General features: G+C 43.5%; 1 protein-coding gene across 3 annotated transcripts in view; it reads right to left on the bottom strand.

Annotated features, from left to right (window-relative positions):
• Nucleotides 1–13,445, bottom strand: part of DLG5 (discs large MAGUK scaffold protein 5) — a 491,099-nt gene that overhangs the window by 353,911 nt on the left and 123,743 nt on the right. For all 3 annotated transcript variants that reach the window (XM_077259413.1, XM_077259411.1, XM_077259412.1), the window contains exon 5: nucleotides 10,555–10,738. In XM_077259413.1, coding sequence (XP_077115528.1) covers nucleotides 10,555–10,738 — 184 coding nt within the window. The remainder of the gene's footprint in view (nucleotides 1–10,554; nucleotides 10,739–13,445) is intronic.

The raw sequence follows: 13,445 nt of genomic DNA, 5'->3' as shown, positions 1-13,445 counted from the left end.
CAGCTAGTCAGTGTATCAATAGGTTATTTTTCAATGGGACAATATAGGTAGCGGCCGCACCAATATACCCTAACCCAAAAAGAACACATTGTTATTAGGATAGTGAATATAATTTCAATACAATAAGTGGTATATGAATATCTTAAGACGTATACTGACCAAGCAGATTTTAAAAGTCTTTTTCCTTTAAATAGTCTGATTAAATGTTAATTTTTATAGTCTTCAGATAGGGTTTATTTGCCTCAGGCAATTTGTGAATAATTGTATGATTACCCTATGCTGAGTAATTGAAAAGCATCCGTTGTGGATACGGTTAATGTGGTTGTATGGATAGATACTCCAGTTTCTGCTTGGAAACTCTGCAGCGCCTTCAGGGTTACCTTTGGACTCTGTGCTGCCTCTCTGACTAATGCCCTCCTTGTTTGGGCTGAAAGATTTGGTGGGCGGCCCACTATTGGCATGTTTGTTGTGGTACCATGTCCTCTTCATTTGATGATAATGGATTTCATGGTGCTCCGGTGAATCACCGGTAATTGAGATATTTTATATAATTTATTGGGATATAATTTAATTTATTTCTATATTTTGCTCACATCACCAACTTAGATTATTCAGTGCTGATGCATCAGTGTACACTGTGTTCCAAATTATTATGCACAAAGAGTTTAGGAGTGATAAGGTTAGAATTTTTTTGTTTGTCATTTAAACTCATTGATGGTGATGTGTGTCAGGGCTCTTTATATCACTGAAAGCAATTGCAGATACCTGTGCAAATTAGTTTGGCAGTTGTGTCCACATAAAGGCAAGACTACTTAAGAAGGCTGTTCCACATTATTAAGCAGCCTACATTTTTGGCCAAAATGGGAAAGAAAAAGGATGTGTCGGTGGCTGAGAAGCAACAAATTGTGGAGTATTTAGGTCAAGGCATGACTACAATCAACATTGCCAAGACACTTCATCGTGATCATCGCACAATCAAGAAGTATGTAGCTAATTCCCAGCACACACGTGTGCGTGCTGATAAGGAAAAATTGAGGACCCTTTCCAACAGGCAAATGTGTAAGGTTAAAAGAGCAACTGCAAAAATGCCTGGTCATAGCAGCAGACAAGTTTTTGAAGCTGCTGGTGCCTCCAACGTCCCCAGAACAACAAGATGCAGGGTCCTTCAGAGGTGCGTAAGCCATCTTGTCGACCACCTCTATCCACTGCACACAAGCAGAAACAGCTCCAGTGGGCCAAACGATACATGAAGACTGACTTCCAAACTGTTTTGTTCACCGATGAGTGCCGTGCAGCGCTCAATGGTCCAGATGGATGGAGTGGAGGATGGCTGGTTGATGGACACCCCATGAAAACACGGCTAAGGCGCCAACAAGGTGGAGTAATGTTTTGGGCTGGAATCATGGGGAGAGAGATTGTCGGCCCCTTTATGATCCCTGAAGGGGTAAAGATGAACTCCATAATCTATGTGGAGTTTCTAAAACAACACTTCCTGCCATGGTTCAAGAGGAAGAACCGTGCTTTCCGCAGCAAGATCATTTTCATGCATAATAATGCACCATTTCATGCTGCAAAAACACATCTGCATCTCTGGCTGCTATGGGCATAAAAGAGGACAAACTTATGGTGTGGCCACCATCTTCCCCTGACCTCAACCCCATTGAGAACCTCTGGAGCATCATCAAAAGGAGTGTCCATGATGGCGGGAGGCAGTTCACATCTAAGCAACACCTCTGGGAGGGTATTCTGTCCACATGCAAAACAATTGAAGCAGAAACCATCCAATAACTGACAAATTCAATGGACGAGAGAGTTCAGAAGCTTCTTTCGAACAAGGGGTCCTATGTGCAAATGTAACATCACCTAGAATAAAGTTTTCACTTGAAAACTATTTGATTTCATTTTGTAATAAGCTGATAATGCTTATAACTTCACAATTGACCATTTTTTTGCTCAAAATAAAATAAAAAAGGTTGAAAACTCTGCTGTGCATAATAATTTGGAACATGCATTTTGAGTGTTTATTTTTTTTAGAAAGATACTGTTTTCATAGGCAGTTTGTTCCAAAACATTGCAATTATACTAGAATAGTAGATGACTGGAAAATAACACTGACTGCAATTCAGATAGGTAATTTAGAGAACATATGAGGAAATATTATTTGCATAATAATTTGGAACACAGTGTATATTCCCACGGTCAGTAAACGCTATGGATTGGACGCTACGTACATCCGCAGCGTTCAACCAGCAGCATCCAGATGTTACAGCATAGTAGATGGGATTTTAACCCCTTTCCGACATCGGGAGCAAATGTGCGCCAATGTCGGACACCGGCAGTGAGCTCACATCTTTTCCGGCACACGTTAACTGTTTTGAACAGCTGACACATGCCCGAAACATCCGCGGGTGGAATCGCGATCCACCCGCGGCTATTAACCCATTAAATTCCGCTGTCAAAAACGCCCCTACCAAACGCTGACAGCGGCATTTATCATGCTCTTCCAGCAATCGTGATGGAAATCCACCCATCGGTGACCCCCGTCATGTGATCGTGGGTCACCGATGGGTTGGCATGACAGCCAGAGGTCTCCTGGATACTCTATGGTTGTCACTGCCAGCTTGCTGTGAGCGCCGGTGGTCGGCGCTCATAGCAAATGAGTAATTCTGCTGCATACAGATGATCTGTACAGATGGCCTGTATGTTAGCAAAGCCAATCGGGCTATGGCAGCTTCTAGTCTCCCAAGAAGACTATTGAAGCATGCCAAAAGTAAAAAAAACAAATGTTTTTAAAAATATTTAAAAAATACAAAGAATATAAAAATTCAAATCACTCCCCTTTCACCCCTTTCAAAATTAAACAATAAAAAAAAAAAAATCAAACATACACATATTTGGTATCGCCGCTTTCAGAATCACCCGATGTATCAATAAAAAAAGGATTAACCTGACCGCTAAACAGCGTAGCAAGAAAAAAGTCAAAACGCCAAAATTACCTTTTTTGGTCACTGAGACATTGCATTAAAATGCAATAACGGGTGAGAAAAGATTGTATCTGCAACAAAATGGTATCATTAAAAATGTCAGCTCGGTGCACAAAAAATAAGCCCTCATTCAACCGGAGATCATGAAAATTGGAGACGCTACAGGTATCGGAAAATGGAACAATTTATTTATTTTTATTTTTTTTAAACAAAGTTTGGCATTTTTTTTTACCACTTAGACCAAACATCTCTAGGTTCTTTTTTATCTATGAACTCGTAATGACCTTGAGAATCATAATAGCAGGTCAGTTTTAGCATTTAGTGAACATGGCAAAAAAGCAAAACAAAAAACAACTGTGGGATTGCACTTTTTTGCATTTTCACCACACTTGGAATTTTTTTCCCGGTTTTCCAGTACCCGATATGTTAAAACCAATGGTGTCGTTCAAAAGTACAACTCGCCCCGCAAAAAAACAAGACCTCACATGGCCATATTGACGAAAAAATTAAAAAGTTACGGCTCTGGGAAGAAGGGGAGCAAAAATTGAAAATGAAAAACAAAAAATACCTCTGGTCGCTAAGGGGTTAAGAAATCCCATGTCCACTATGCGTGCACCGTCGCCTGCAGATCACCCTCGGAGACGGACATGCGGCGTGTCTTTCCAGACCGCAGCATGTCAGTTTATCTTGTGGAGACGCGAGGCAGTTCTCGTCATTGTCTCCTGCTCGTGCTGAGATCAACAACCACATGCCATAAAAAAACAGCCTAACTAAGCCCAGTCAAAAGACAAATGCACTGACAGGATGCAGCCAGCCTCCATTACATAGTCTGGGGCAGCACAGGTACAACCCACTGATATAAGCAGCCACTCACAAACCTACCAAAATTATGGAGGGGGGTGGCTGCCTAGTAGGAAAAAATGCACACTGATATGTCTTGCGTAGGACACGCTGAGATCACCCCTGTTAAAAAACAAAAATAATAAACAACGATAATAATAAACTCAGCCGGAACAATGAACTGCGGTGATTTCAATGAGATCACAACGAGCATCGTGAGAATTTTCTAATGGTGATTTTATGGAGGTCACCGCAGTTCATCAACCCGACTCACAGTGAACAGCGCTCGCAGCAGATCATTGTGTCCTGGTTTTCAGCGTGGACGGTTGCATCATGGCACCGCTCATTTGAAAACCACATATCATAGAGATGGATTAAGGCATAGGGCAGTAAGGCTTATCTGCACTTTGGACGTGGGGATATGTTTTTTTTTTTGCTTTTTACAGGGACATGGACATTGGTGGATTAGGCATAAGGTGAGTATTTTGCTGTTTATTATTTTATGTCTTTTACAGTGGACAAGGGCTTTAATGGAATAGGTATAAGGTGAGTATAACTTTAACACACTTATTTAAAAACTAGATGGAAGCCTGATGCTATTGCATCGAGAGGGCGATAATGTCACAATGGGGGCAGGCTTTGCAGTGTTGAGAATCTCTCCCACCATTTGCTCACCTACCTATCCACTCTCTCTTTCCCGATGTGCTGACTTCTCCAGTCTGTGCGCTCTTCTTTGACCTGTCTACCCCATGTGCTATATGCATTATTTTTTGTCCCAGCGATGCTGTTGCTCTTCAAGAGTCTCATTTGCCCGTTGTAGTCTTCGACGTTGTGCCTTTGCTGCTTTCCCTTCATTGTCATTGGTGTACTTTTTAGGAGGAGCCATGTTGGCGTAGCTTTTTAAAGGGGTTTTCCAACGAACGAAAGTTCATTTTAAAAATTGTCTGTGTCTGACCATGTACAGAACATACCACAGCTCCTGGGCAAGGGAGGAAACAAAAGACAATAGTCACATTACAGCAGATCGCAGAGGATACATTTTGTGAGGTAAAATATTGTTTAAAAACAGTCAGTGAAATATTTTACCTGATAAAATGAATCCTCTGTGATCCCCTGCTGTAATGTCAGTATTGTCTTTTGCTTCCTCCCCTGCCCAGGAGATGTGGTATGCTCCGTACACGGTCAGACACAGACAATTTTTAAAATGAACTTTCGTTAGTGGGAATACCCCTTTAACGTGATCGGCTTCACCTGCCTATAGACACCTCGTGCATCTGCTGCCGGGATCAGACAAATGATTCACTGAGCCTGTGCGGAATTCGTGCAGGCGCAGTAAATCAGACCGCCACCATCTTTGTGCAGACAGATAGCGGCGGTCACATTAAAACTGTGCATGCGCTCCTCCTGTACAAAGATGGTGGCAGTCAGTGAATCATTCAGCTGATCCGGCGAAGGCATGTTCGCGACGGTGTTCCGCTGGTGGTACCTCTCAAGAGGCTGCGTACAGAATATGTGATGCCCCAGGGTCCTGGTTGTCACAGTGGCATTGCTTTCCTCACTGGGAGAGTGATGTCACGCTTGGAAGCGATGGAGGATTCCTTTTTGACAGGTAATCAGCACATACAACACCATTCTGACTCCAGGCCAGAAGGGTGAGCTCTACACTCGACTTCAGGGGAGCCGCTCTCTCTGGACGGGAGGAGGAGTTAGTGGCTAGGCAGTTGGGAAGATTTAGACAGTTGGTGCCAGACAGCAGACTTGAGCAGTCTGAGGCAGAAGGACGGGTGAGGGGCCGTACAGCCTGAGGTGCTGTAGCTCCTAGATAGCGAGATACAGAAGGAAGAACAGCCTTTAGCTAACGTGCCGGAGAGCGAAGCACAGGAGTGTGACAACAGGGGAGAATAGCTAGGACTGGGCTACATCCCTGATTGAGCGCAGACACCGGTAGCCGGAAGACCAAGGCTTTTGTGGGACTCTAAGACACATAGCAGAAATCGGAATTATACATCACCTGTTCACCCTAACACCCAGGAGACACAGTGACGCATTGAGCCCGGGTCGTGGACCCTGTAAAAAAGCTCGAATCACCTGTCATACGGGTTTGTGTCCCAGTTCAACAAAGGACAGAGATAACTGAGATGACCTTGCTACAAAGCCATAGGCAGTAAGGGACTGTAACAACACAGCGCTAGAAGGAAGGCTTTTAACTCCACCTGACAAAGCTGGACTCTGAACTGTCTTCCAAGCTGGCCAGACCCTGCTTGTACCTGTGGTCTGGCGCCCTGGACTGTGGCTTCCTGCTACAATCACTAAACTAGGTAAAAAGACTGCACAACTGTGTCCTTCGTTCTTTACTGCACCACTCACCATCCTCCATCTATTCACCGGGAGCCCTGTGGACCTACTTCACCTGTGGGAAGTTATACCATCTGGCTGCCATAGCATCACCCCAGAGGACCCCTTTAAGCAGCGTTGGTCATCCCTGACCGAATACCACAAGTGGTGTCACAAACTTTCTTTATTTAAAAAAACCCTTTAAAGACCGTCCCTTTAACATGGGTGCCCAGGGCCACGGACCAGGTCGCTGCTTCCGTGACACATCCCCTAAAGTAATGGAAATGGTACCGAGTACCACACAGCCCCAACGGGCGACTCACGTATACAATGTGTGTGTGTGTGTTGCGCACGGCGTATACAGTGTGTGTGTGTGTGTGTCTGTGTTGCGTACGGCATATACAGTGTGAGTTTGTATGTGTGTGTGGTGCGTACGGCGTACACAGTGTGTGTGTGGTGCGACGGTGTTCCGCTGGTGGTACCGCGCAAGAGGCTGGTACCACCAGCAGTTTCCATATTGAGACACCCATCACTTGGATGTTCCAATATGGCAGTCGGTGAACTTCCGCCGCTAGGAATTCTAGGATCCGGACACATCAGGACGGAACAGGATGTGAAGACATTACAAGGTAAGTATATATTAAGATAAAAAAACAAACAGGGTGTTTTGTCTTCTTTCAAATAAAGGATTTTATTCTGGCTGTGTGTATTTCCAAAATTTTTATGGTGTTACTAATGGGGGCCCTTCTCCATTACTAACCCCTGGGCTTGTTGTCACCTGACAATACACAGGTGACAATCAACCCCAACCTTATTACCCCACTTGCTACCGCCATAAAACAAGTGGGAAGAGCGAGAATAATCGCCAGATTTGGCGCATCTTATGGATGTACCATTTCTGGGATCGGCTGAGGACTGATGTTGATAGACTGTGGGGAGCAAAATATCTGGGACCCCTTCACAGGATATTAACCCCTGCATGCTGCAGCCTTTTTTTAGTTTTTGCGTTTATGTTTTTCGCTCTCCTTCTTAACAGAGTCATAACTTTTTTATTTTTCAGTCAATATGGCCATGTGAGTGGTTTTTTTTTTGCGGGATGAGTTGTACTTTTGAACGACACCATTGGTTTCACCATATCGTGTACTGGAAAACGGAAAAAAATTCCAAGTGCAAAGAAATTGCAAACAAGTGCAATTCCACAACTGTTTTTTCTTACCATGTTCACCAAATGCTAAAACTGACCTGCCATTATGATTCTCCAGGTCATTACGAGTTTGTGTATACCAAACATGTATAGGTTCTTTTTTATCTAAGTGGTGAAGAAAAAAACCAAAGTTTGTTAAAAAAAAAAAAATTGCGTCATTTTCCGAGATCAGTAACGTCTCCATTTTTCATGATCTGGGGCTGGGTGAGGGCTTAATTTTTGCGTGCCGAGCTGACGTTTTTAATTATACCATTTTGGTGTGGATACGATCTTTTGATCGCCCGCTATTGCATTTTAATGCAATGTTGCGGCAAATAAAAAACATAATGTTGTTGTGTTGTTGTTTTTACTTTTTTTTCCGCTATGCCGTTCACCTTTCGGATTAAGGGTAAGTGCAAACGTTGCGGATTCCATTGCGGATTTTTCCGTGCGGATTCTGCAGAATCCGCAGGTTAAACGACCTGCATTTTACCACGGATTCCCTGCGGATTTTGTGCAGATTTTGTATGGAATTCGCCTGCGTTTTTACACTTGTGGATTCCTATAATGGAACAGGTGTAAAACGTTGCGGAATCCGCACAAACCATTGACATGCTGCGGAAAATAAACCACTGCGTTTCTGCGCAGAATTTTCCGCAGCATGTGCACTGCAGATTTGGTTTTCCATAGGTTCACATGGTACTGTACACCGCATGGAAAACTGCTGCGGATCCGCAGGGCCAAATTCGCAACGTGTGCACATACCCTAATTCTTTTTATATATTGATAGATCGGGTGATACCAAATATGTGCATTTTTTTTAGTTGTTTTATTTTGAATGGGGCGAATGGGGGGTGATTTAAACTTTTATATTTTTAAAAACTTTTTTTTTATACCATATATACTCTAGTATAAGCCGACCCAAGTATAAGCCGAGACCCCTAATTTTGCCACAAAAAATTGGGAAAACTTATTGACTCGAGTATAAGCCTAGGGTGGGAAATGCAGCAGCTACTGGTAAATTTCAAAAATAAAAATAGATACCAATTAAAGTAAAATTAATTGAGACATCAGTACTAGGTTAAGTGTTTTTGAATATCCATATTAAATCAGGAGCCCCATATAATGCTCCATAAAGTTCATGATGGGCCCCATAAGATGTTCCATATTAAAATATGCCCCATATAATGCTGCATAAAAGGTTAATGATGGCCCCATAAGATGCTCCATAGAATATTATGCCCCATATAATGCTGCACAAAGGTTGATGGCCCCATAAGATGCTCCATAGAATAATATGCCCCATATAATGCTGCACAAAGGTTGATGGCCCCATAAGATCCTCCATAGAATATTATGCCCCATATGCTGCTGCGATTAAAAAAAAGAAAAAATGACATACTCACCTCTCAACGCTGGGCGCCGAGAGCCGGAGCAGGTGGGAGCCCACATCAAAGGGAGAGACACGACATGAGAAGTACATGTATGGCGCATGTCGTGAGGGGGTTAATATATCAACCCACAGCTGTTTCTTTAGCCTTTGCTGGTTTCAATTTATACAGGGACCCTGAATTTTTTTTTTTCTGGGGTCCCCAATTCACAAGAAAAGGCTAAGCTAACTATGAGCTGCTATTAAAAGCCTGGCAACCTTATGGGATATTGCCCCTTTTCCCAAATTATTATCATCAATCCCCAGCCGTAGGCTTGCCATCTGCTGGTTATGAAAACTGTGCGGGAGCCCACACCGTTTTTTTTTTTCTTTATTTAATACAGCTGGTACTGAATACAACTCCCACTTAGTGCTGCTTTAAGCAGCCGATGACTGGGATGTGTGCGAACTATATTGCTTTTCTGAGGCGCCGGTACTTGTTACACGAACGGCACATAGATGTAACACAAAGACAGCAAACACGGACGGCACACGGATGTCACATAAGTGCACACGGACATGGACTATGGGTCTCAACTGTACTGGTTTTTCCTGTACAAGAATCACCAGGATGTGTGAAGGAGGCCTTAGAATGTATTTGTCAGTATTGGGTAAGCCAGTAAGTAAGGGTATGTGTCCATGGTCAGGATGGCCGGCGGTATCGCCGCACCGGCGAAGCCGCTCGGCGCTAAGCCCCGCCCCCTTTCTGGGACGCATTCATGCCGGATGTGTACAGTACACATCCGGGATCATCGCACCCCTCGCCATAGGGCCCTGTGATATTACCTGCGGCGATGCAGCGTCGCCACAGGTAGCACGGACATGCTGCGATCTGAAAAGACGCGCAGCATGTCCGGAGTCGCAGGCCCGCCGCGTGCGGGTTTCCACGCATAGTGGACACGGGATTTCTAAAAATCCCCTCCACTATGCTGGAACATCTGGACGCTGCGTGTTTGACGCTGCAGCGTCAAACAAGCAGCGTTTACTTACCGTGGACACACGGCCTAAGGGAGCCAACCACAGCTTTTGTGTCACTATTAGGGTATGTGTCCACGTTCAGGATTGCATCAGGATTTGGTCAGGATTTTAAATCAGTCTTTGTAAGCCAAAACCAGGAGTGGAAGAATTAGAGGAAAAGTATAATAGAAACATATGCTCCACTTCTGCATTTATCACCCACTCCTGGTTTTGGCTTACAAATACTGATGTAAAATCCTGACCAAATCCTGATGCAATCCTGAACGTGGACACATACCCTTAGGCTATGTTCACATGTTGAGTTTTTGCTGCGTTTTTTTTTCTGCAAGCAAAACCTGCTGCTTACAAAAAGCTGCTTACAAATGTTTTTGCTGCATTTCTATTGCTGCATTTTTGTTGTGTCTTGCGCATGTTGATAACGTTTAGTAGCCCCAAAAAAGCATGATTTAACCATCTTAGGTTTTTGCACCAACAACGCAGCAAAAATTGATACCTGCATTTTTTGCTGCGGTTTTGCACTTACCAATTGTTTCCTAAGGGTGAAAAATGACTGTAAGTATGCAGAAAAAATGCTAAAAGAAGTGACATGCTGCAATTTTCCAAATCAGTCAGGAAAACGAAAACAATGTGTGTGCATGAGATTTCTGAAATCTGATAGACTTTGCTGGTACTGTAAAACGCAGAGTAAAATTTGCACACAAAAAAGCAACTCGTGAACACAGCCTAAAACAAGGTGTTTTTGCACACATACAGAACTAGGAAAATGACTGGTGTTTGTAATGTAAATGAATACAAGTGAAGGTTACCAGTTGCTGCTGTCTGCGCAGCTCAGAGATCTCCTTCTGATCAGCCTCATGCATTCTCTTTAGATCCTGGCAGGACTGCTGCAGATGGGTAAACTCACGCTGTAGTTGGGCATATTTTCTGCGCAGACTGTCACCATCTTCTTGTAGTTGAGTTTGTTCACTTAAAACTCGGCTGTGCAGAGTACTACAAGGAACAACAAATGTTAGGAAATTAATGTTAAATAAAGGATATTTACTAAAGGAAAGAACATTTTCTAAAAGATAAACCCTCGGAAACATTTTTTGGCAATCTCTTCTGTCTGATTAATACATGTGTATTCTCCTAAAATAGATTTCTCCCCAGAAAAAAAAAGAAAACAGTCTCTTTATTGGTTATTTAAATGGCAAGGTCTGCACTCTCCTGCTGGAAGAGATGGATCTGGATGCTATCAGAGTGAACAGGGCAATGAAACACTGCAACGTGCCCTGGATGATGATGCACCTCCTATACATAGAACAACACGAGACAGGCGGCGATAACCCTAGCACACGCTGCAAACACGTTTCCTCCAGGTGCGCCGAACGTCTGTGGTGAAAATCCAATCTACCCAAAGATTTCATCCATTATAAGTTTATGCTTAAAACATACAACACTGCCCATCACCTCTCCAAACAAACTTATTTCAACACCCTCATCACCTCACTATCCAATAACCCGAAACATCTCTTTGACATGTTTAATTCCCTACTCAACCCAAGAGTGCAGGCCTCAACCACGGATCTCCGCGCTGATGATCTGGCCAATTATTTCAAAGAAAAAATTGACCATATCCGACAGGAAATTATACCCAATCCTCTCATACCATGCACTCGCCTCCTTCCCCCACTGCATCTAGCTCACTCTCTGACTTTGAACCAGTCACAGAAGAAGAAGTAATCAGGCTCCTTGCATCTTCTCGCATGACCACTTGCACCAGTGACCCCATTCCATCACATCTCCTCCAGTCCCTTTCCCCTGCTGTCACCACCCACCTAACAAATATATTCAACCTCTCTCTCTCTCTTCTGGTATCTTTCCCTCCTCATTTAAGCATGCGATCATACATCCATTACTTAAAAACCAACCCTCGACCAAAACTGTGCCGATAACTATAGACCTGTCTCTAATCTTCCCTTCATCTCTAAATCCTGGAACGCCTGGTCCACTCCCATCTTATCCCCTATATCTCAGATAACTCTCTTCTCGACCCTCTACAATCCGGTTTCCGCTCTTTACACTCTACTGTAACTGCCCTTACTAATGTCTCTAATGATCTACTAACAGCTAAATCTAATGGTCACTGCTCCCTGCTAATTCTCTTGGATTTCTCTGCAGAATTCAACACTGTAGATCATCAGCTCCTCCTCACTATGCTCCGCTCCATCGGCCTCAAGGACACTGTTCTCTCCTGGTTTTCCTCCTAGCTCTCTGACCATTCCTTCACTGTATCTTTTGCTGGCTCCTCTTCCTCTCATCTTCCCCTTACTGTTTGAGTTACTCAAGGATCAGTTCTAGGCCCCCCTCCTCTTCTCTTTGTATACTGCTCCTATTGGTCAAACAATTAGTAGATTTGTTTTCCAATACCATCTCTATGCTGACGACACCCAATTATACACCTCTATTCCTGATATTACATCTGCCTTTTTAGAAAATACTGGTGATTGTCTCACTGCTGTCTCTATCATCATGTCCTCCCTCTATCTGAAACTGAACTCCTTGTGTTTCCTCCCTCTACTAATGTGCCTATGCCTAACATTGCCATTTCCATGTGTGGTTCCTCCATTACTACCCAGCAACATGCCCGCTGTCTTGGGGACATACGGTACTTGATTCAGAGCTTTCATTCACCCCCCACATCGGATCACTGGCTCGCTCTTTTTATCTGCACCTCAAAAAATTTCTAGAATTCGACCCTCTCTTACTTTCGACTCTGCAAAAACTCTCACTGTTTCTCTTATTCATTCTCGTCTGGACTATTGTAACGCTCTGCTAATCGGTCTCCCTCTTACCAAACTCTCCCTTCTCCAATCTGTCTTGAATGCTGCATCCAGGATCATATCCTCACCAATCGTTACACCGATGCCTCTACCTTGTGCCAGTCATTATACTGGTCACCCATCCACTCCAGAATCCAGTACAAACTTATTACCCTCACCCACAAAGCACTCCATGGCTCAGCACCACCCTACATCTCCTCCCTCGTCTCAATCTACCACCCTACCCACGCCCTCCGTTCTGCTACTGACCTGAGGTTGGCATCCTCAATAATCAGAACCTCCCACTGCCGTCTCCAAGACTTTTCACGTGCTGCACCAATTCTTTGGAATGCACTACCCAGGTTAATACGATTAATCCCCAATCCACACAGTTTTAAACGTGGCCTAAAAACGCATTTGTTCAAACTGGCCTACCATCTCACTGCTTTAACCTAACTATCCCTGTGTTGCCCATTCAAAATTTTTACCATAACCAGGTTCCTCGCATCATGTTCTCACGTACTTTATGCAGTTAATAGCCTCTGTGTCTGTACTGTTACATACTTAGGCTTATAACCGGTTCATGCAGCATTACATGAACACCCTATTCTTACACTATGGCTGGTCCGAACAACTAAAGCAATTGTTACCATCCACCTTTTGTGACTCCCCTTTTCCTCATATATTGTAAGCTTGCGAGCAGGGCCCTCATTCCTCTTGGTATCTGTTTTGATCTATGTGCTTATTGTTATGCTGTAATATCTATTGTATGTACAAGTCCCCTCTAAAATGTAAAGTGCTGCGGAATATGTCAGCGCTATAGAAATAAAATTATTATTATTATTATTATGGAGCCAAAACCCAGTAACCAGCCAACTTTCTAGTCAGTATAGCGA

This window comes from Ranitomeya variabilis, chromosome 4 (genome assembly GCF_051348905.1).
Source record: "Ranitomeya variabilis isolate aRanVar5 chromosome 4, aRanVar5.hap1, whole genome shotgun sequence".
NCBI classification, from domain to species: domain Eukaryota; kingdom Metazoa; phylum Chordata; class Amphibia; order Anura; family Dendrobatidae; genus Ranitomeya; species Ranitomeya variabilis.
This window is presented reverse-complemented; position numbering and strand designations above follow the sequence as displayed.